The sequence below is a fragment of the Acanthamoeba castellanii genome (genome assembly GCF_000313135.1).
Source record: "Acanthamoeba castellanii str. Neff unplaced genomic scaffold scf7180000084711, whole genome shotgun sequence".
Taxonomy (NCBI): domain Eukaryota; phylum Discosea; order Longamoebia; family Acanthamoebidae; genus Acanthamoeba; species Acanthamoeba castellanii.
Genome location: NW_004457391.1, coordinates 307317 through 329006, shown reverse-complemented (window position 1 = coordinate 329006; position 21690 = coordinate 307317). Strand labels below are relative to the sequence as shown.

General features: G+C 59.2%; 6 protein-coding genes and 1 pseudogene across 6 annotated transcripts; 5 read left to right on the top strand and 2 right to left on the bottom strand.

The window, feature by feature from the left end:
* Positions 1 to 67: 67 nt before the first annotated feature.
* ACA1_379310 (dual specificity phosphatase, catalytic domain containing protein) lies at positions 68 to 712 on the top strand (the record flags this gene model as incomplete). Its single annotated transcript, XM_004337714.1, has 1 exon — positions 68 to 712. The coding sequence occupies one exon, from the start codon at positions 68 to 70 to the stop codon at positions 710 to 712; it is 645 nt and encodes a 214-aa protein (XP_004337762.1).
* A 177-nt stretch (positions 713 to 889) lies between these two features.
* Positions 890 to 2970, top strand: ACA1_379300 (uncharacterized protein; the record flags this gene model as incomplete). The annotated part of the gene is made up of 11 exons (XM_004337713.1): positions 890 to 1096; positions 1164 to 1247; positions 1324 to 1397; positions 1490 to 1607; positions 1691 to 1814; positions 1914 to 1989; positions 2070 to 2130; positions 2172 to 2300; positions 2409 to 2499; positions 2592 to 2771; positions 2861 to 2970. The coding sequence occupies 11 exons, from the start codon at positions 890 to 892 to the stop codon at positions 2968 to 2970; spliced, it is 1254 nt and encodes a 417-aa protein (XP_004337761.1).
* Positions 2971 to 3117: 147 nt separating this feature from the next.
* Positions 3118 to 4735, bottom strand: ACA1_379290 (uncharacterized protein; the record flags this gene model as incomplete). The annotated part of the gene is made up of 6 exons (XM_004337712.1): positions 3118 to 3278; positions 3386 to 3588; positions 3675 to 3803; positions 3950 to 4060; positions 4147 to 4213; positions 4375 to 4735. The coding sequence occupies 6 exons, from the start codon at positions 4733 to 4735 to the stop codon at positions 3118 to 3120; spliced, it is 1032 nt and encodes a 343-aa protein (XP_004337760.1).
* Positions 4736 to 5147: 412 nt separating this feature from the next.
* On the top strand, positions 5148 to 9204 carry ACA1_379280 (uncharacterized protein; the record flags this gene model as incomplete). The annotated part of the gene is made up of 14 exons (XM_004337711.1): positions 5148 to 5152; positions 5265 to 6154; positions 6228 to 6278; positions 6376 to 6421; positions 6467 to 7068; positions 7195 to 7329; positions 7403 to 7448; positions 7575 to 7717; positions 7798 to 8273; positions 8365 to 8491; positions 8627 to 8712; positions 8804 to 8911; positions 9013 to 9104; positions 9183 to 9204. 14 exons carry the CDS (start codon positions 5148 to 5150, stop codon positions 9202 to 9204), a joined length of 2829 nt encoding a protein of 942 aa, XP_004337759.1.
* Positions 9205 to 9285: 81 nt separating this feature from the next.
* On the top strand, positions 9286 to 14370 carry ACA1_379270 (annotated as a pseudogene).
* A 101-nt stretch (positions 14371 to 14471) lies between these two features.
* ACA1_379260 (coatmer subunit, putative) lies at positions 14472 to 18770 on the bottom strand (the record flags this gene model as incomplete). Its single annotated transcript, XM_004337710.1, has 15 exons — positions 14472 to 14647; positions 14737 to 14861; positions 14952 to 15298; positions 15380 to 15501; positions 15583 to 15651; positions 15724 to 16051; positions 16122 to 16336; positions 16439 to 16712; positions 16834 to 17067; positions 17166 to 17349; positions 17432 to 17490; positions 17571 to 17717; positions 17794 to 17976; positions 18057 to 18300; positions 18475 to 18770. The coding sequence occupies 15 exons, from the start codon at positions 18768 to 18770 to the stop codon at positions 14472 to 14474; spliced, it is 3003 nt and encodes a 1000-aa protein (XP_004337758.1).
* Positions 18771 to 20437: 1667 nt separating this feature from the next.
* On the top strand, positions 20438 to 21624 carry ACA1_379250 (uncharacterized protein; the record flags this gene model as incomplete). Its single annotated transcript, XM_004337709.1, has 5 exons — positions 20438 to 20913; positions 20946 to 21075; positions 21098 to 21195; positions 21309 to 21424; positions 21530 to 21624. 5 exons carry the CDS (start codon positions 20438 to 20440, stop codon positions 21622 to 21624), a joined length of 915 nt encoding a protein of 304 aa, XP_004337757.1.
* Between the last annotated feature and the right edge of the window lie 66 nt (positions 21625 to 21690).

Below are 21690 nucleotides of genomic sequence, written 5' to 3'. Positions count from 1 at the left end.
TGCGAACAATTAAAAAGAAAAAGAATATTCTTTTTTTCTTCTTGGTGTATTCGGGCAGCAACAAAAGATGAGCACGACGCACAAGGAGACGGTGCGGGCTTGGTTCCAGAACATGAAGGAGCCGGCTGGTGCCCACGTTGACGCCGCAGAGGCGTGTGGGAGCGCGATAGCGGTGGCCGGCTGGGCCGAGGCCGACGGCGGCATCCTGCTGGGCGATATCGACGACGCCCTCGACTTGGTGCGTCTCCGCGCCGCCGGGGTGACCCACATCATCAACTGCGCCGCCCGGCCGCTGCCGCCTGAAGGCGAACAAGAAGACAACATCGACTCGACCCACCCGCACCTGCGGCTCCGCAGGCTCGACGCCCCGGGCCTGGACCACTACACATCGCGCGGCGTCGAGCTGGCGGGCTACCTGGCCTTCGCCGCGACGGACTCGCCCACATACAGGATGGCCGACCACTTCGATGAGGCCTGCCGCTTCATCGATGAGGCCCGGGCGCAAGGTGGTGGACCACGCCGGGTGCTGGTCCACTGCCAGGCGGGCGTGTCGCGATCGGCGTCGGTCGTGCTGTGCTACCTGATGCGCAACAACGAGTGGACCCTGCGGCAGGCGATTGAGCACGTGTGGCAGACGCGGCCCTTTGTGCTGCCCAATGCTGGCTTCTTCGACCAGCTTCTGGAGGTAGAACGCCAACTCTTTGCCATCTGATCTATTGTATAAAGAAACTCTTCAGCCCGCACAACACACACGAGTCCTTGCTCGGTTGCGGTCTCTCACACTTCGTCTTCTCTGTGGTGCATTTCTCTTTATTTTCTCGTAGGACATAAGAAAAAAATAAATAAAACAGAACAGTGTAGCGTGTAATCGATAGGTATAAGTACGAAGATGGCGAGTGGATTGAAGGACGGTGGGGATGGCAGCACGTTGTGGCTCATTGTGGGCGGCGTGGTGACACTGGTCATCGCTGCTATCGTAGCGTTTCTTCTGAACAAGAAGAAGCCGGCCGCTGTGGAGGCACCAGTGGTGCCCAAGAAGCAGCCAGCAAAGAAGAAGGAGTCCAAGAAGGCAACAACAGATGCCAAGTCTGCCAAGGTAGGTCAATTAGAAACTCAACACATCTTTCAGTGCATTGTTGAGATTAATCCAAACATCACACGAGACGGCCGAGCACCCGCTGCTACTCGGCCAACTGCGGGCGCACGAGGACGAAGTGATCTCGATGACCTTCAGCGCCTCGGGAACGGTGCGGCAACACCTGGCGGTCACGCCTCTTCTGTACTCTCTGTTCTCCCTTCTCATCTGCTGCCCTCCATATGCAGGCCTTTGCCACGCTGGGAGAGGACCGCACTGTGCGCCTGTACGCCGCCAAGGAGATGACCGCCAAGGACGTCAAGTACGCTGCCGCTGCCGCTGTGTTCTGATGGTCTTTCGTTAACTCCAAAGTGGTTCTTCCTACGTTTACTGTCATGCTCATCACCACCGTAGGCCCCAGCGCATCAACCTGGAGGACCACGGTGACCTCGTCGCGCTTTCGGGCGACGGCAGCCACCTCCTGCTCGTGCTTCCGCTTGCCGTGCGCAGCATCCGCCTGTTCTCCCTGAAGGTAAGCGTCAACCCCCCAGCCGCCCGCTCCTTGAAGGCGACGAGATGTGTGTTGACGCCGCAATTGTTGTTGTGTGAGCGCAGAAGGGGAAGGACGGCAAGCCGCAGGCGGCCAAGGTCAGGGACATTGCCACCAAGCACAAGTCCGAGATGAAGTCCATCTGCGTGGCCAACAACAACAAGTACTTCCTGACCTGCTCCGAGTCGGGTGAGTACCACTCTTTTTCCCGCCTTTTTGTACACTTGCGCGCCTATCACCGGTGGGATGAGCTCACCTTCATGATGCCACACGCGTGCGCAACCACAGACACGCTGGTATCGCTCTTCAACATGCAGGGAGAGGAATTGACGACTGTGGACACCAAGAAGATCAAGAACAACATGTACGTGGCACGCCTCGTTCGAAGAAAAAGAGCATTCGACTGTCATGAGCCGCCCTCATTCCAATGCGACCACGCTGCAGGGCGAGCATCTCGCCCGACTCGCGCTTCTTCACTGTGGGCACGTTCACGGGCGACGTCAAGGTACCGACCACTACGATCTCTTTCGGACGTCTGTGTCGCAGGTGGCACGATGTTTCGTGCTGACATCGGCCGCCGCACGTCAGATCTACGAAGTTGCGACGCAGAAGGGGAGCGACTCCTGGGCCTTCAAAGGCGTGGTGCAGGCGATGAACTTGGTCAACGGTCACTCGGTACATTACCGCGGCTCATCGTTCTCACCTACATAGCAATGAGGCGGTGGTGGAAATGTTGAGATCGCCGCCGACCGCCTTCCTGATCTCCTCGTTTCTGCTTCACAGAGCTCGGTGAACGACCTCAGCTTCGCAAGTGATACCAAGAAGCTTGCCACCTGCTCCAAGGACGGCACCTGGAAGATGTGGAACATTGACGGTTCGTGTGCGGTCTCGCTACGAAAGTTCTGCATTTTGAATGCTCACGCCCTTCTTCTCGTCTTGACGAACTCAACAATCGATACCGCACAGTGCGATATGCGCAGAAGGAGGACCCGAAGGTGCTCTACAGCGTGAAGGTGGGCAAGCCCGTTGAGCACATCGCGCTCTCCCCCGACGGTAGCGTGGTGGTCATCTCCTACGAGGGCCAGCTCCATTTCTACGCTGCCGCCGACGGCAGCCCCATCGACTCCGTGCCTCGTGCCCACTATGGTCCGTCTCTTTCACGTGATCACACACACGACACACACACACCATATATGGTACGTATGCGTGCTGATGTGGGATAAACGCGTCTGCAGCTGGTGAGCGGATCAGGTCGCTGCTGTGGAGCCCCGACTCCAAGTTCGTGGCATCGTCCGCCGTAAAGGACCGCGCTGTTCGCCTGTGGAAGAACCCGCTCAAGGCCTGAACAACCAGAGCTCTCCACCCCCCCCCCCGGTGAGTGTCGTGTCGTGTCGTGTGCCATCTTCGTACAAACGAAACAAAATATTTGTTCCAGGCGCGAGCCGCAGCGATACAACTGATTTCGTGGTGATGTGGATGGTGGTGTGATCGATCATACGCCAGCAGGCGGAGGGACCGGCAGTTCGTGGTTCCGACTGGCCCACTTGTCGAAGAAGGGGAACTGCTCGCGCAGAATCTCCAGGTTGGACTTCTTGGCCTCCTGTCGATGGTGCCACACCTCCTTCCACGAGTACCCGCACGCCTCCACAAACCCTGCACGACGCACACGACACGACACACGACACACGACACGCACAGTTAGACTTGCGTTGTACGTCAACCGGCCCAAGGGGGTTGAGTGCCTCGGAGGGTGCGCCGACGGGCGACGACGTCGGTGCGCTGCATGCGGGTCTGGTACTCCTTGGCCTCGATGATGGGGATGTCGGCCAGCTGCACGTAGTGGAGGTCGGGCACGGGCGGCGTCTTGCGCGACGGTTGCGCGACGGGCCGGTGCATGGCGTTCTCCAACAGCTTCGTGATCACATTGCGCGTGTGGATCAGCGTGAACTTGTCGATTCCCTTACTGTAGCCAGTGGGTTCAGCACACGCCACTGCACACCGCACACGCACCGCCGCACACAAGGAACAATCCCAGAGTGGGACACGGACCTGGCGGGATCTTCGATGGCGAAGAGCAGCAGAGTCAGGGCTTCGTCGACCACCGGGATCTGAATGCCTTCGGCTGCGTCGCGCTCGTACGGGTGGAAGTTGATCAGCACGGGCATGTAGATCTCCTGCCTACGTACACGACACACGACACACGCACACACGACACACACGACACACGACACACGACCACGCAGCACACACGACACACGACACACGACACACGCACTCAGTGGCAAGCTTGTGTAGGAGTGCTGATGGGTGCGTGGGGAAGGTACTGCGCTCGAGCGGCGAGAGCGCTACTGATGTTGCTCAAGAAGGAGGTCAAGCTGCTGAACGTCTCTCCGTCCCACGCGTTGATCAGCAGCTGCGCCGGATTGTAGCCCGCACTGTACGCATCCCGTCATGGTCATTGCAATGTGTGTCGTGTGTGTGTCGTGTGTATGTCGTGTGTATCGAGTGGGCTGCGTCGAACCTGGCGATCTGGGTCGCAAGAACGCGGGTGGAGGACACGGCTTGGCTGACGTTGAGGAGCCAGGTGGCTGCAATCGCGAACTGGATGAACCCCAGGACCGACATCGCGGCCGTCATCAGCCGAAAGAAATCAGTAGCGGGGATAAAATCGCCTAAAATAATAATAACTGTCAGTTAGAAATAAGAATAATAAAATAAATGAGAAAAAATAAGAACTAGAAACACCTACCCATGCCGAGGGTGGTGATGACGTAGCCGACGTAGTAGATGCGTTCGGCGACGTCGGCGTCGGAGCCGGTGCTGCTTTTCACCACGGCGCCGGACGTGGAGAAGAAGATGAGCACCCACGCGATCCAGCTGACGATGAACCACATGAGGAGGATGGAAAAGACAGTGAAGGGGCCGATGGCTGAGAGGAAGAGACGGTTGCGGAAGAAGTGGCGAAAGATGTAGGTCGAGCCCAGCTTGTAGGCGCGTATGACCAACAGCGAGAGCGGACCCGAGTGTCCGGTGGCCAGCGTCGTGGTTAGGAAGTCGTAGAAGACGATTAGGAGCACTACGAGCCCAATGACTCCCAAGTAGACAGGCATTACTCTCAATTTTTACACCACGCTCTCGAAGAAGGAGAAGAAAAATATGGAGAGTTGATTCTGAGTGGAGAAAAGGTCATCCTAAACGGTAGGCCTTGTCGCAGGGCGATTGCGGGGCAAGCTCCACCTCAGAGATGAGGTGAACGAGCTATCCTGGTTCATGAGAGGAGCGTCCTGGCCAAGTTCACCTCACCGCATTGACGGCAGCAAGTTCCCGGTTTTTCGTTCGAACAGCAGACCGGAACCCAACCAACAAAAAGCGCGCCAAAACAAAAGCGCGGGAAAGCCAATGCCCAAACCATTCCAAGTATTTTTTCACCGGGGACAGCAATAACAATTGAATGGATTAGCGAGCAGGAGGAGCTGCGCCATCTTCTTTGATTATTATAGAATTTCCTAAATATTTATCAAGATGAGGTGCTCTTCTTTTCATCCTTCTTAGATGAGCATTTCTCCTTCCCCTTCTCCTATTCATTCATAGTGACCCGTAAGGCGATGCTCACGATTGATTGATCGTCTTGCACAACAGCTCACAGCCGGCAGCAAGTACTAGCAAGCACAAGGGGAGCAGCAGCGGCAAGCGCCGGGGGAACGGTGCTGCAGGCGGGAGCCAGCGGCTGTTTGGTACGCCGCTCGACATCGCCGCCTTGCCCAGCGCCAACCAGGTGACCCTCCACTCGGACGAAGACTCGAGCGACCAGCCACCCTCGTCGCAGCTCAAGAAGACGCGGCTTGCCAAGCGAAAGGTGAACAAGCCGACGAGCTCGGCCGATGAACTAGTAGGAACCTCACAGAAGAAGATGAAGATGAAGGTGAAGAAGAAGGTGAAGGAGGTCGCCACGCCCGAGCTGCCGGGCGACAGCGGCGGCGGCATGGAGAAGGAGAAGGAGAAGGAGACCAAGCCTAGCAAGCGGGCTGCGAGTCAGGACGCGCTGCTCGACGAACGCCGCCAGGAGAATAACAAGCTGCGAGAACAGGCCAGCAGCCAACAGCATCGGGCGGACGACTCGATCTCTACGCGCAGGGATCGAGCCAACCCAGTGAAGGAGGAGAAAGAGAAAGAGAACGGACGAGGTCAGCTGTCACAGAAGGAGAAGAGCGGACGGATGGAACAGGAAAAGTCTGAGATGGCCGGCCACAGCAGGACGTACATCGACTTGTCTCAGGACTCGGATGAAGGAGGAGAAGAGGAAGAGGAAGAAGAGATTCCGCTCACCCAACGGGAGAAGGCCAGCTCCGTAGCTACGGAGCGAAGCGAGGTGGCCCCCGATCAGGGCAACAACGGAAAGGAGGAGGAGGAGGAGGAAGAAGAGGAGGCCGATCGGTCGATGGCGTTGGTGACGAAGCGGCGGTATGGGTCCTCCTCGCAACAGCACCGGAAGAAGCCAAAGCTGGCGGAAGCGAAGCGACGGCCCGATGGTACACGCTCCCAGTGCTCTTCACCTAGCTCTGGCGTGGAATGCGGCACACGATTCTTACCACAGCGTTGTAGGCAAGTCGCACAGCTCGGACGAACTCGATTTCCCTGCTACCTCGTCATCTGGTACACCTGGTGGATTGTATTGTGTGTGTGTGTGTGTGTGTGTGTGGTGTGTGTGTAGTGTGTGTGTGTGTGTGACGCTCACCTCGATGCCAAACAGCCAACATAGAACATGACGAGGGCGAAGAGGAGGCCGGCTCGATTCCGTGCACGCAACCACACACGCCACACGCAGCTTCGACTGAGGGCAGCAAATCGGACCAAGATAGTCACGACGAGGAAGAGGAAGAAGATGAAGCGGAGGCGGAGGCGGAGGCGGAGACTACCGGTGGAGAGAAGCAGCGGGTCCGGCTCGGCTCCGACTCGAGCGAATTGAAAGCAGCGGAGGAGCCGAATGAGGCACAAGCTCGCGAGCGCGACGAGCAGCCGCCGGGGTGGTACCGCAAAGCGGGCAGGGAGGAAATGGCGCAAAGCGATCAAACCGACGCGCGTTTCTTGACAACACCAACCGCACAACCGAGCGCCGACCAAACGCCGTCACAGAAGGAGCGCAAACGAAGGGCCAAAGGCAAGGAGAAGGCGCCGGCACCGCCCGACATCGACGAGGAGGACGAACGTGGACGAGGTGAAGAGGAAGAGGAAGACGAGATTACGGGCTCGCAGATGCCCGCCGCGAAGCCGGTGGTCACTCGAGGCGAAGAAGAGGAACACGAAGAAGGCGAGCCGCTCGCGGCGTTGCCCTCGGTCTGTCCCATGTGCAGCAAGTCCGTCAAGCACATGGACCTCCAGGCCAGGGAGGCGCATGTGAACAGTTGTATCGATTCCCGCCAGCACACGACTGCCGATGATCCGGGTACGCATGCATGTTCGTGTGCGTGTGCGTGTGCGTGTGCGGTGGTGCGTGTGCGTGTGCGGTGGTGTGCTTACGTGTGCAAGTGTGTGCGATGTTGCTTGCGGTTACTGACATGACTGAACGTAGACTTTGTGGAGGCGTTCCATTGCGAGCTGTGCGGCAAGGACATGACGAAGTGGAACGCGCAGCAAAGGCAGCAGCACATGGAGCGCTGCCTCGACAAATTCACCGACAACATATCGCAGCAACTGACTCAGCAAGGTGCAGTACTTCCCACGCACGTCTGCTTTATTCCTCCGCGTACACTCAAACACTTTTTTTTTCCTTTGGCCAGGCTCTGAGCCAACCCAGGAGGATTTTGGCACCATTACAGGATCACGGTAAGCCTGGCACACACACACACACACACACACACACAAGCACACACCGTCGCACGACACACACACACCTACTGATGGCGGTCTCTTCAGGTACCGCTGTCCGATCTGCCATAGCGATCGGAGCAGTAGCGCGTTGGTAGGACGCATTGACCACCTGAAAAAGTGCGCTCGGAAGCACAAGCTCAGCGTCGAGTCCTTCCGCAACACCAAGAAGTGGAACGAGATGGTCCCCGCGCCGCCATCGACCCTCAAGAAGGCCAAGACTAAACGTACACCCAACACATACCTCCATTCCTACAAAGCGCGCATTCCTCACATTCTCCTTCATTGCACCCTGTGTCGGCCTCAGGCGGCGCCACGAAGAAGACAACGTCAGCCGCTGCCGCCACGAAGCCGAAGCGGACACGGAAGAAGAAGACGACGATGGCCGACGCCGCCGCAGAGGCTGCCGAGGCGGCCGCTGCGAGCGAGGTCCGGTCCAAGTTCTTTGGCGACGAGCTCGCCACGGTCTCGCACGCCAACTTCCTCGCCACCATCGCGAAGCTGCGCTACAAGCAGGGCGGCGCCAGTGACGGCGCCGCACCTGCAACCTCGACTAGCACAGGCCCCGATGCTGGCCCTGCAGCCAAGGCGCTGGGCGCCGGTGCCGCCGTAGCCCAGCCCCAGGAGCTCGGGCCCACGGTGGCTGTCATGGCGGCTTCGTCGGCTTCGTCCTCCTCCTCTACGTCAAGCGTTGTCGACAAAGATGATGGCGAGGACGACTTTGCTGCCGACCCTCAATTCAAGCGACCACCGGCCGTGGCACCCAAAGGCCGCAAGACCAGGGTACGCTCAAGTGATAGCGTTCATTCATTTATTTATCATTTATTTGTTTATTCGTTATTTATTGCTAACCGTGGGTGGTCACATGTTGAAGGTGAAGAAACTGAATTACGATGACCTGGTGGCTGGCATGGGCAAGGAGGACGAAGAGCTGATGCTGGCCGTTGCCCTTTCCAACTCGCTCGCTCCGGCTCCTCCCGCGCCAGTGCTCTCTAGTCCCGGTAAAAACCACACGCACATCCATGCACACACGCACACGTGCGCACACAACCACCGCACACGCACCAGTCACACAACTACACCGCACACGCACACGCACCACCGCACCACTGAAGGTTCGATCGAACAAACAACAGAGAGCAGCCCGAGAGATCTTGCCGGGTTCAAGCTGGGCGAGGAGCAACCGAAGATGGACGAGGCAGCCGTCTCCGAGGTGATGAAGGTATGCATGCGTCGTCCTCACCACCCGTACCCGTTCTCGAAGAGAACAGCTTTGCAGACCTTCTCACCTCGCGCTCGCCCACGTTTTCAAGGATCTGTTCCCGGACGACGGGAGCCAGGAGATCAGGCCGACGCCCCGACTGGCCGAGAGCACCCTGGCGCGGCGGTCCCCACAACCGCCCGGCAGGACCTCCCTCTGGGTACGTGCACGCCCAGGGGACGTCATTATAATATTATTATTATTATTTATTTATTTATTTAATTCTGATTGAAGTTTCAATTCTAATTCAAAGTCAAATAGAACTTGTCGTCGTCTGTGGCCGGGGCCTACGACCCGGTGTTCATCAGGACCAATGTGCTCCTCAGTCCGACCAGCAGTACCTGGCCGACAAGGTACGATGGCGCGCAACTGCGACGGGTGCGGGTTCGGGGAGCTCACGCGCTTTCTTTTCATGTGTGGCGCGCACGTAGGCGAAGCTGCACCCGCAGGTGACTGCAGAGATGTTCGAGGCGGACCGGCGGACTGTGGTGCACAGGCCTGTGAAGAAGCCCTCAGAGTCCACCGAAACGCGCGATGACGCCGAGGTCGATACCGAGCAACAAAGGAGAAAAGAGCAAAAGCGAAGACGACTCAGACGATCTCACGCAGGACCCTGCGCACGACAAGGAGGACGTCGAGAAGGGGGAAGAGGAAGAAGACAACGACGACGACGACGACGAAGCGGACCGCAAGCAGGAAGAGGCGACAGAGGAGGTGACGGAGGAGTTTGGCAGCGGCGGGTTTTGCGTCGACTCGAGCATGGAGTTCCCTCCGCTCACGCAAAAGCTGCCAAGCGAGAGCGACACCAAACCCGAGGAGCGAACCAGCGACCAAGGCGAGGAAGAAGAGGATGACGAAGATGACAAAGAGGATGATGAGGCGGTGGTGCGCCACAGAAAGCCGCCAGCGCAGTCCACGAAGACGATTGAAAGCGACCGCGGCGCAGTGAAGAAGAGGAAGAAGACGAATGGGACTGTCATGGCCAAGGCGACGGAGAAACGACGGAGGGAGGAGCCGCGCGATATCGCGGGGCGAGCGCGAAAGAGGGAGGAAAAGAAAAGGGTCCGGCCGCCATCACCACCACCGAAGAAGAAGGGACGGCGAGCCAGGAACCACTCTCGAAGCGAAGACGAAGAAGAACGAAGCGATGACGACAACGAAGACGAGGAAGAGGGAGAGGGGGAGGAGCTGAACGAGCGACCATCGCGTTCGTCATCGAGACTGGCCGCGACGCGAACCAGCCAAGCGCGACGGAAGAAGCAGACGATCGACAGCGAGGACGAGATGCGGCTCTCCAGCGAAGAGGAGGATGAAGAAGAAGAAGAAGAAGAAGCGAAGGAGGACTGTGTTGATGAGGACGAAGACGATGAGGAGGAGGAAGACGAAGGCGCTCTCTCGGTGGAGGCGAGGAAGAAGCGGTTCGTGGCGAAGGCCGAGAGCGTGATGCGGGACTACAAGGCAGCGTGTGTCGATGCGCAAAGGATGATGGACGCACGCATCCAAGAGATCAAAGACGCCTATCTAGCTGAGGTGCGCACACGACACGACACGACACATGCACCGCACTTCTTAACTTACCCCCCCCTCCACAGATTGGCCGGATCACAATTGAGAAGGAGGCTCGACTGCAGCAGTTGCAGCACCGCTACGGGGTCACGTCGGCGCTCCTCCTCTCGTCTCCCTTCTCGCCCGCCACCGCGACTCCACCGACCACGACGACCACCACCACCCCGAGCAGCAGCAAAAGTCGATCGTCATCGTCGTTCGTCGTCGTCGTCACGTAGCAGCTCGGCCTCCAATGCGCGGCAGCAACAGCAGCGGACGAAGAAGTCGGGGACGACCAAGCGTGCGAGGACCAGTAGCGAGTCGGTGGCCGCCGAGCTGGGGCCTAGCCAGCTGGTCGTGCGCAAGACCGAGCCAATGCCCGAACTGGACAGCGATGAAGACTTCAAGGTGCGTTCCTGGCGTTGCACGGTGGTGCGTGTGCGGTGGCGCGTGCGGTGTTGTGTGTGCGTGCGGTGGCGCGTGTGCGTGTGCGGTGTCTAAACAGAACACATGTACAGCCGATGCGACACAAGCGACAAGTCCCGAAGAAGGCGCTGGCGGACCCGCGCAAGCGCAGAAAGAGGGACGAAGATAAGCGAGAGCTCGACGATGGCGATGACGCGGTCGTGGTAGAAAACAAGAAGGAAAAGAAGGAGCAGAGGTTGGTCAAGGCTGCGCAGAAGCCGGTCAAGCGACGAGCCGAGCCAGCAGCCTCCGTCGAGGAACAGGCGGAGGACAAGCGGAAGCGACGACGAAAGGTGGAGGAAGAGAAGAAGGAGAAGCAGGAGGAAAACAAAAGAGAACGACGAAGCGCAAAGAAGAAAAGAAAGAGCACAAGGACGACGATGACGAAGATGAAGATGAAGAGGCCGACGACGACGAGGAGGACGAGGACGAGGATGTGCAAGTCGACTCGCAGCGCGACAAGCAGGGGAAGCGCAGGAAGGACGACGAGGACGATGATGGCAGCGATGGCGTCGGTGGCGAGCAACGAGCGGACCAAGGCCGAAGCGGAGGCGGCGCCGGTGGCAACCGGGGAGGAGCGACTGGCCCGAGCCGCACCAGCACCAGCACCACCGAGAGCGGCAGCGCGGGACGCAGCGCGGAAAGCGGGAGCAGAACCCGGAACGCTCACGACCAGCCCCACGACAAGCGCGGCAGCGACGCAGCCAGCGGCGTGGACCACCGGGTTGCTCTGACGCCGGCGCCGCGCACCGCCATCACAACCGCTGCCGCCGAGAAAGAAGAAGAAATGGAAGAGGAAACAGAAATAGAAAGAGAAAAGGAGCAACTCGACGAGGCCGCCCCACGCGGCCACGAAGGAGAGAAGGCAGTGGCGGCGGCGGCTCCAGCGGAAGTCGGCGGCGCTCAGCAGGACATGTTCGTGGGCGTGGGCACGTATGGCCCCGGTGGTGCCGGTGGGCGCGACGGCGAGGACGCCGAGGAAGCGGAGACCTACGGCGGCACGCTGGGGATCGTCTCCAATCAGTTCCGCCGCTCGCAGCCGCAGCCGCCGCAGCAGCGCGGGGAGGCGGCGGTCGTGGTCGCGCGGATCGAAATCCATTCGTCGCCGCCCGACGAGGGCGACGATGAAGCCGAGGCCATCAACAACGAGCCCCCGGTCATGACTAATGACCACCACAGCGACCACAACGACGACGATCACAACGACGACGACGGCAACGAAGACGATGACGAGGAGAGCGCGAGCGGTGTGGTGACGGTGATTCCGCCCCGCGAGGAGGAGGAGCGCGGCAGGAGCGACCCCTTGTCCTTCATCATCACCAAGCGAAGCCGGCCTCGGCCCGCCGCCGGTACCCACCTCACCACCGATGCCGCCCCAAGCTCCTGCCACACGACCTCGTCGCTAATTTGTTCGCGCTCGTGCGTGTGCGTGTGCGGTTGTGTGTGCGATTGCGTGTGCGTTCGGTGTGTGCGATGGCAGGCGAGTTGGACGCTTCGCTGAGCGAGTCGGAGGGTGACGGTGCGTTCAGTCTGGCGTCGACTCCGCCGGAGGGCCTCGGCGCTGTCGCGTCGCCGCCCTTCAGCTTCACATCGACGACGACGACGCAGGCCACGTTGCTGATGGCCCGCCGCGTCGTGACCACCGTCCACGGACACATTCCCGACATTCCCTTCTCTCCCCGCGCCACAGAAAACTCGGCCACGCTGGAATCGCACCTGGCGGTCCGTGCGGAGTCGACGCCTGTCGTCCGTTCTGAAGACTACGGCGGCAGCGGCGGCGGCGACGACGGCGACGGGCCATCACTGTCGCCCTGGAGCGCCCGCATTCTCGCCCGCCGCAAACAGAAGGAGGCGGCCGACAAAACTGCCCGATCGTCACCGCCGAAGGCCAGCGTGGTGAGCGATGGCGACAACGATGAAGACGACGAGGAAGACGACGAGCGAGGTCTGTTCCTGTTACCATCGCCCACGCCGCCTCCGCCACCGCTGCCACCGCTCACCCCGCAGTCGCCGCCGTCATCGCCGCCGTTCTCTTCTTCGCCGGCGCGTGGGGCGCACCACCAGCGCCAGCCGCCGCCGCCGCCGCCGCAGGTCTCGCAGGGATCGCCGCTGCTCTTCTTGCCCCTCCAGGCCTCGACTCCGGCGGCCCACCACCACCACCGCCACGCGGCCCTCGCGCCGCAGCTGCCGCCGCTGGTGCCCGACCTGGCCGGAGACTACGACGACGACGATGAGGGCGATGAGGACGAGGATCAGTCGTCGTGGGCCGCGTCGATTCCGGGGCTCTCGAGTCCAGCGTCGGCGCCGGCGGTTGCTGGTGGTGGTCGGCTGACGCCGCACGAGCTTCTGCGTTCGCCCATCCGCTCGCTGGACGCCCGCCGCCCGCGCCTCTCGCCTTCTTCGTCGTCGTCGCCTTCGTCGTCGTCCGATGACGACCCGACGCACGACCAGCGCCAGCGCAACAGAAAGAGGAGGCACGCTGCGGGCGAAGACGATGATAACGACGACGAGAATGTCGAGACTCTTGCTCGTCGGGGAGGAGCGAAGAAGGGCGGCGGAGTGAAGAACAAAAAGGCGAAGCCGGTGGCCGCCACGGCGACCACAGAGACAACAAAAGTGAAGACAACGAAGACGAAAACGAAAGCGAAGGCCCAGACAAAAACAACGAAGACGACGGCGACGGCGAAGGCCACGGGAGGCAAGAAGAGGACAAGGGCCAGAAGCGACGACGACGACGACCACGACGAAGGCAGCAGCGGGGAGGACGAGCGAGCGGAGGAATGCGTGGCGTCCACGCCCACGCGCTCCCCTGCGCGGACGACGCTGAGCCGGCACGCCGAGAAGTGCCGGAGCACGCCCAAGCCCGCCTACGACTGCATGAGCGACTCCCTGCTCAAGGTATACCACTGGGCGACTCGCCTCCATAACGGCCCAGGTGCGCTTGGGTGATGGTCTGGTGCCTGAACTGACCACGATTCGACTACCCCGCATGTTGGCGAACAACAGCGCCTGTTGAGCGACTATGGCGTGCGCGGCGGGTCGCGGAAGTGGATGCTGGAGAGACTCACCGCCATCTGGGAAGCCCAGCACGAACTCGACAAAGCTCTCCCCGTGGGTACCTCCACACGTCATAGTGCACGCCGCACACGCACACCACCGCACACGCACACCACCGCAACGCACGCACTACTCGGACTCACCGCGTCGCACAAATGTGTAGAGAGCCCCTCTGTGCTCCGCGGGGTGAGGCTGTTTGCGCACGAGAAGGAGGACGACCCGAAGAAGAAGGAGAAGGACAGAGAGCTGGCCTCGAAGGTGACCGCCTGGGTCAAGACCAACAAGCGCATCTACCTCAAGATCCTACAGTACAAGGTACGACACACACGACACACACCGCGCGCACACACGCACGCGCACGCGCACGACACACGTCACACCACACGCCTCACTATCTTCTTCTGCCAGGAGATCGATCTGTTGGAGCTGCAGAACGGGCTCAAGGAGGAGGGCATCAAGTGCGGAAGGGAGTTCCTGGCGGCGTATCTCAACGGCCAGGGGGTGGTCTTTCGTGGACCCAAGAAGAAGCCCAACCGAGGTTGGCACGGGTGAAGGAAAAAAATTAATTAAATCAGGTGATGTGTGTCGGCGACAATGCCGCGTGTGGATGATGGGGTGAAGACGAGGGTCAGGACGAGGGCAGATATCTGGATCTACTTGAGCCAGGCCTTGACCTCCTCCTTGGTCTTGTTGGTGCGCTGCGAGGAGGTGATCTTGTCGCCCAGGGAGAGCGCGATGCCCTGCTTTTTGCTGCGGATGCGGATCGAGCCCTCGATCTTGCCCGTCTCCGGCTGCCGCTCGATGCTCAGGTTGGCCAGCGCATCTTCGCCTGCAAGAAAAGAAAAGAAAAAATAAGTAAACAAATAATAAACTGTGTGTTGTGTGTCGTGTGTTGTGTGTCGCCTGTGTGGTCCGCACCGAAAACGCTCTTGGCGTAGAGGTTGGCAGAGATGAAGCCGCACTCGCCTTCGAGTGCCTTCTTGGGGGTGAGGCAGCCCATGTTGGTCACCTTCATGATGTGCTCCAGATACTCATTTACATCCCTTTTGAGATATCGCATACGACACACGACACGCACACGGTCAGATCGCACACGGACCACCCACTGCACACGCACGCGCGTTTCATCGTACCTGATCTCGGTGTTGACGACCACCTTGTTCTCCCACTCGAACTCGGACCACATGTTGCGGAAGTCGACGTGCGTGCACTGGGCCGGCGAGATGTAGTCCATGATGTCGATGTGGATGTCGTTGAGGATGACGCAGTTCTTGTCGGCGTTGAGCGTGGTGGCCTGGCCGGCTACGTCGTACACGATGTTGCCGAAGATGATGCCGGTCTCCGTCGACGACACCTTGATGTTGGCCCGGATGCGCTTCGAGTCGAAGGGTCCGAGGTTGTAGTTGCGCGGGCGCTCGCACAGCTTCAGGTCGCCCAGCGTGGCCAGCTCCAGGCACAGGTTCTGCAGCGTGTCCGGGGTCTGTCGAGCAGCGCACGAAGGTCGTCAGTTCAGTTCGGAGGTAAAGAACGAAAGCGAAGGGAAAAAGAGAGAAGGGCCAACCTGGTTGATGACGAGGACGTCGAGCACGATGTCGTAGACGTGGACCTGGACATAGGCCTCGGCGTAGACGGGGTCGCTGAGACCGGTCAGCTGACGCAGCCTGTTGAGCTGCAGTCCCTGCTCTGTAATGGCGAAAGGACGCATCATTGTAAACGTCAGCGATCAGCGCGCCTGCGCGTGTGCGTTGCGGTGCGGAAGAGTACTGGAGTCTTCGTTCTGAAGGCCGGTCACCTGGCCGAGATCGTCCTCCAGGTCGTCCGCTTCATCAGCTCCTGCACGCCCACAATGATCAGCTTGCGCGAAAAAGAAAAGAAAAGAAAAGAAATCAAAAAAGAAACGCATACCGACGACCCGGTTGGCCCGAAGCTGGCGCAGGACCAGGAGGTCGTCGGCCTGCACGCTGACCTGCTCGTCCTTCTCCTTCTTCTTCTCGGCCTCCTCCTTCTGCTTCTGTCGCAACATGTCGGAGAACGAGTCGCGGCAGAACTGCAGGTACAGCTCTCGGATGAACGAGGCCTGCCTGGGCTTGCTGCTGGCCTTCGTCGTGGTCGTGGTGCCGTCTTCTTCCTCTGCCTCCTCGGCCTCGGCCTCGTCCGCGCCGTTGTGCTTGCGGGAGAGGAACCCGCCATCGCTCAAAATTCGAATGCACGAGCAAATGCGGCCGTACGAGTCCTGCACATCGGCACCGATATGATCAGCGCCGTGTGCGTGTGCGTGTGCGTGTTGCGGAGGGCGTGCGTACGTCGTCGATCTGGTTCTTGGTCTGCGGGGACTTGCCCAGCTTGAGGATGTTGACCATGATGAGGAGCACCTCCACGGCAAAGGCGTGCTTCTGGCTGGCCTCCAGGTCCTCCTCGAGGAACGATCGCAGCACGAGCTTCGTGAGTGTCGTCGACAGCGCCGAGCCCAGGAAGAAATCGCCCGCCTCCAACAGACGACGCAAGCTTCCCTCGTTTTCTGTTCGTTCATGTGCGTGTGTGCCATGTGTGTGGTGCGTGCGGTGTGTGCGGTTGAAGTCAGCACAGTACAACAGATGGGCCGGCAGGAGGGGGTGAGGACCTTGAGGAGCAGTGATCTTGGGCACGGAGAAGGCGCTCTGGGTGGCGTAGGTGCCGTCGGCGAGGATGGCCGGACGGCTGGAGGGGAGCTGCGGGCTCAGGAGCACGTCGGCCTTCTCCTTCTTCTCCTTGTCTCCGCCCTCGTTCTCGTCCTCGCTGCCGTCCTTGACCAGCGGCAGCGCACCGATCTCGCCCTTGAGCGTCGAGAACGCCTGGTCGATGTCGTCCGTCGTCAGCGCATACTCGCCCAGCACCCAAAGCGCCGTCCGGTACACCTGCACACAAGCCACACCATCAATTAGCATTTATTTATCTATTTTTAGCAATATAATAAGTCACCATCATCATCGTTATTATTGATGTGAAATATTTGAGGTAATTGAGAGGCGGGCGTACGGAGGAGGCGGTGATGTGCTTGAGAGAGAGGAAGAGCTTGCGGAGGATGGACTCGCGGAGCTCGGGATAGGTCTCGGCGACCTCGCGCACAAAGGTGACCACCTCGACGGCCGTCGGGATGTTGGCGTCGCCGAGGAAGTCCATCAGCGCGAGCACCACATTGCTGGCCACCGACGGGTACTTGACCGCACACGCGTGGATGGCCTGGATCAGCATCTGCCTGTACTCGCCACCCTGTTGTCCAAATTGATTGTTAGGACATGGCACGTCTGTGCGGTGGTGCGTGTGCGTGTGCGTGTGTGCGGTGTAGGTTTGTGCTAAGGGCCGGGTACCTTCTCGAAGCCGGCCACCTGGGTCTTGGCGATCTCCTTCTTGAGGTAGAGGATGGCTTCGTCGATGTTCTGGGGCGAGACGAGGTCGAGCGCGATGTCGAGGGTCTTCTTGCGGATGTCCATGTTGGGCGTCGACAGCGCGCGCAGGATGTCCATCAGCAGCGGCTGCAGCGTCTTCTTGTGCCTGTTTGAGCGTTGGGGGGAGAGATGGTGAGTGATTGAGCATTCTTTCGAATGAAACGCGCGTGTGTCGTGTGCGCGCGTACTTGAGCCTAATAGCGTCGAGCTTGTCCGTGACGATGATCTTGACGTTGTTGTCCGCTTCCTGTTGGAGGCAGTTGGGAGCGGTAAGCACCGGTCGCACATAAAACACTGAACCGGCGAAAGTGGGAGAGGCGGCCTTACGTTACACAGGAGCTGGATGAAGGTGGCGGCGGCAGCGCGCACGGCGGTCGGCGCGGAGGTGAGACCGACGAGCGCGCCGGCGGCCTCGAACTGAACGGCGGGCGACGGCGCCTTGAGGAGCTCGAACAGGCACTTGAGGTACTTGGCCTGATCACGCGCGTCAAGTGAGTGGTGAGTTCCCAACGCTTGCGGCAATCGTGTCAGAGGCGGGCGAGAAGTGTACCCTGTCGCTGCCCGAGGCGGTGGACTTGCAGACCTTGCGGATGAGCTCGATCACGATAATTTGAAGAATGTCGCCGAAGGTGTTGACCTGGCCGATGACCGAGCTGAGGTATTCGATCGCCTTGTCCTGATCGCAGTTGAAGAGCATGATGAACGCGTTGCGCTTGCACGCCGCGTCTCCCTCCTACGGTGCGTGTTACGTGTCGCGTGAGTCGCAAGAAGGACAAGCCAACACAAGACAACACAAGGCGAAGTGAACCGTACGGTGTTGAGGAAGTTGAAGATGAGCTCGGGAGCGTCGGGAATGAGGAAAGAGAAGGCCTTGTAGATGCTGTAGACGGCCAGCACGGCATTGCGGCGCACATAGGCGTGGCGGTACTCGAGGTTGGCGCGCACGGAGGGCACCAGCGGCTCGAGGATCTCTGCCTCCTTGAGCTTGCACAGGAAGCGCAGCGTGCTGCCCCGCACGTACTCGTTCGGGTGGTTGAGATCGTTACGGAAGTGCGAGCTGTCCGATCACATAGTTCGTGTTAGACGTCTATGTCATTCAGGAAAAGGGCTGTTGCAAATCGAAATGAATGAAGTGAAATAAAGCGACATTTGAAGCGATGATCGCGGGGAAGCGAAACAAATCTAATCTTGAAAGGCGAAATAAAATGAAAGCGAAAATCTGAGGGCGTACCACACGAGGATCATCTCGTGGAGAAGCTTGCCGTCGGGGCCAGTCTTCTCGCAGAGCTCCCAGAAGAGGAGGAGAAGCTTCTTCATGGTCTTGTCCTTCTGAGGCATGCAGAAGCGAATGACCGACATGAGGAGCTGGGGGAGCGGCTGTCCATTCAGTGTCAAGAGGATGATCTTCTTGAGGGCCGAGATCTTGACTGCGAGATCTCCATTTTCGAGCTGTTCCTTCAGTTGCGACACAGGGATGTCGACTGTGTCGTTGTGGATGAGAAATGTGCAGGGGCGCTCTCGTTCCATGTTGCTGCTGTGCACTCACGGCTGATGTTGAGAGATGGGGAGAAGTGGAGAATTGTGCGCTAACACAGGCCGAGTTCAAAGCGCCGTCAATTAATGGAGAACAGAGGCTTGGATGGCAGCAATCGATTCGAATGAGAAATCGTCCTGCTCGCTGTCGGGCCACGTAGCCCTGCCGACGTGTAAATTTTCATTTCCCACATTTATCCCCTTTTCTCCCAGCTTGTTGGCATCACGAGCAGGCACTTTTTTTGGCGCGAAACCAAACTGCCGGCAAAACGCCACATCGAACGTGCAAGATCACAATCCACAGCCGAATCTGGAGATAGTCACCTACGAAGGATGAAGAATGGGACTTCGACACATGCGCCGCTGCATCAGACAGTGAATTCATTTTTTGGCGGTGTTAAGCAATTCGCAGCTCATGCGGAAGGCGAGGCGCGAGACCTCCGCACATCGGTGGAAAAGCCTCCACTTTCTGGCACCCAGGGTACGCGGCACAATCCATCTCAAGCTACATGTCAGAATTTTAATGTTTCCGGTACATGCAGGCTATTCTTCACTGTTCATGAAGAGGATGAAGACGGACGTGAGTCGCCTACAGAAGGACGTGGCAACGATGCATTCCCAATTCACGAGCGCGGTCTCATTCGAGGAGATTATAGAGGTACATATCTTTCGCTAACTGTGGTCAACGAACGCTGGCGTTGCTGATTGAGACATTGGGTGCAGGTCTGCATGGGAATGTACAAACAGAACGAAATGTGGCGCGAAGAACTGGAGGAAGTGCTCGAGCAAGAGCACGGACTGCGCCGTGTCGAGCCTCCGCCTCTTCTCTCCCCTGCCAACTCGCACGGTACGTCTTCTGAGTCCTCTCTCTCTCGCACGGTGTGCGCTGGTTCTAACGTTCCCACAGACGAAAAGGACAGGGGCGAAGAGAGTGCGGACCCAGACTCGTACTATTACTCTCAGATGCGGGAAGAGACACGCATCGATGAGAGTAACGGAGAAAGAGGCGAAACTCATCAGTACACCTCTGATGGGACGTGAACAAAGTAGAGCGCGTACCAGGCGAGCGCAGAGCTGCTGCGGTCTCCCACACGCCCAAGCAGTCCTCCCGAACTCAACCCGGATCGCAGAGCGGTACTCGCACCAGACATCAGCCGACCCATGGTAGCAGCCGACCAGCGTACGCCGACCACATAGATCATTGCTTGCATCAGTTCAGTACAGTAGTACTAACTTCAAAATGCCTCAACAGACCGGCCGCGCACAACAGCAACCCGCTCTTGTACTCGCCCTCAGCTGACCTGGGCCTATCGGCGGCCTCGCTCGAGCTCATCTCCAGGCGTACGTTCCGCTCTCTTCAGCGTCAGAGCGCCCAACTAAGCTGACGAATCGCCCGTTCTAATGGCTCGACAACAGGACCCGCAGCGCTCGAATTGCAGAAGCCGAGCGCTCCCGTCGGCGAGTTGAACACTGGCGCTCGCATGCATCAACGCCAGATGGGGACCGATGCTCAACTCTCTTCCTTTTCTTCTTCCGTCGCCGCACCTTCTTCCACGTCGTCATTTGCGCAGCCCACCTCGACCTATCATCGCGCAGCCGCGTCAGGCAAGACACCCACCCCGTCCTCACACTACGCGTCATTCTCTTCCTCTTCTTCCTCGATGTCGGCCTACTCCAACGCTTCCTCGTCGGCTCCCAAGACACCCACCTCGTCCTACCGTCCATCCTACGCCATGGTCGCCTCGCCCGAGTACACCGCATCGTATCAGTCGAAAACACCGCAGCATCACGGCAATACCTCGGGGCGCTACACATCGGCGACGCCCGGCTCGGTGCAGCGAGGCCATCATGCGAACGCTTCGATGTCGGCCATGACGCCCGTCACTCCCATCACGCGGTCCTTCCACGGGGCAGAGAACGGAGGCGCGGGCGACATGGACTTTGACGACTTGTCGCCTATCCGGCCCTCGGCAGGCGGCCAGCTCTATCCCTCGCTCCCGACCACCACGCCCACTGTCGACCTCAGATACAAGCACCTCCTCGGCAACTCGCCGGCGCAGCCTGCAGCAGCACGCGGGGCAGCACCTCCCGCCTTTAGTTCGCTCTATCCTTCATCTTCATCGTATTCATCGTCTGCGTCCTCCTCCTCCATCTCATCTACGGCCTCAGCTTACTCGAAGTATTCTTCGTCCGTCGGACCGTCATCTACTACCACTTTTGTTTCTTCTTCTGCGCCGACCTACTCTTCTTCCTCTTATGCTTCTTCTCTCCCGGCTCTCTCGTCCACATCGACGGCCTGGTCTTCCACTCCGGCCGCACAGGCGCCCACATCCTCGTCGTCATCCAAAGCTCTGCCTCCTGCTTCGCTCATTCCGACAGTTACCGAGCAGGAGTATAACGGCTGTGCCGGCTTCCTAAGGTATACCCATCTTGCACCACCGCACGCGCACGACACACACGCACACACATCACACACGCATTCTCATTTCCGATACGGTCTGACATCGCAACTGTGACAATTTCCTCTGACAGAGGCCAGATATCGTTGCAGCAGCTCAACGAAGCCATCGAAAAGATGGGAGCCTTCTGTGCCGCCAACTCGCTCCCGCATCTGAGCGAAGATCAGCTGCGCAACGACCTGGGTCTAGGTACAAAGAAGCACTTCTCTCTCTCTCTCTCTTTCTCCTTCATCGGCACTAATGCATCCGTCTGTGTCACATTATCAACATCTTCATCGTCACCGTCATCATCAGGGAGCAAGTGCAAGGCGGCCATCCTGTTCCTCCTCCAGCTCAAGCGCATCACATCGCAGTTCCACTCGGGCGCCTCAGTCTACGTGCCCACCTAACCTAAAACCTCTTGTTCTTATTCTGTTAAAAAAAGTTTCGGGGCTGCAGCATGTTCGCGAAGAAGC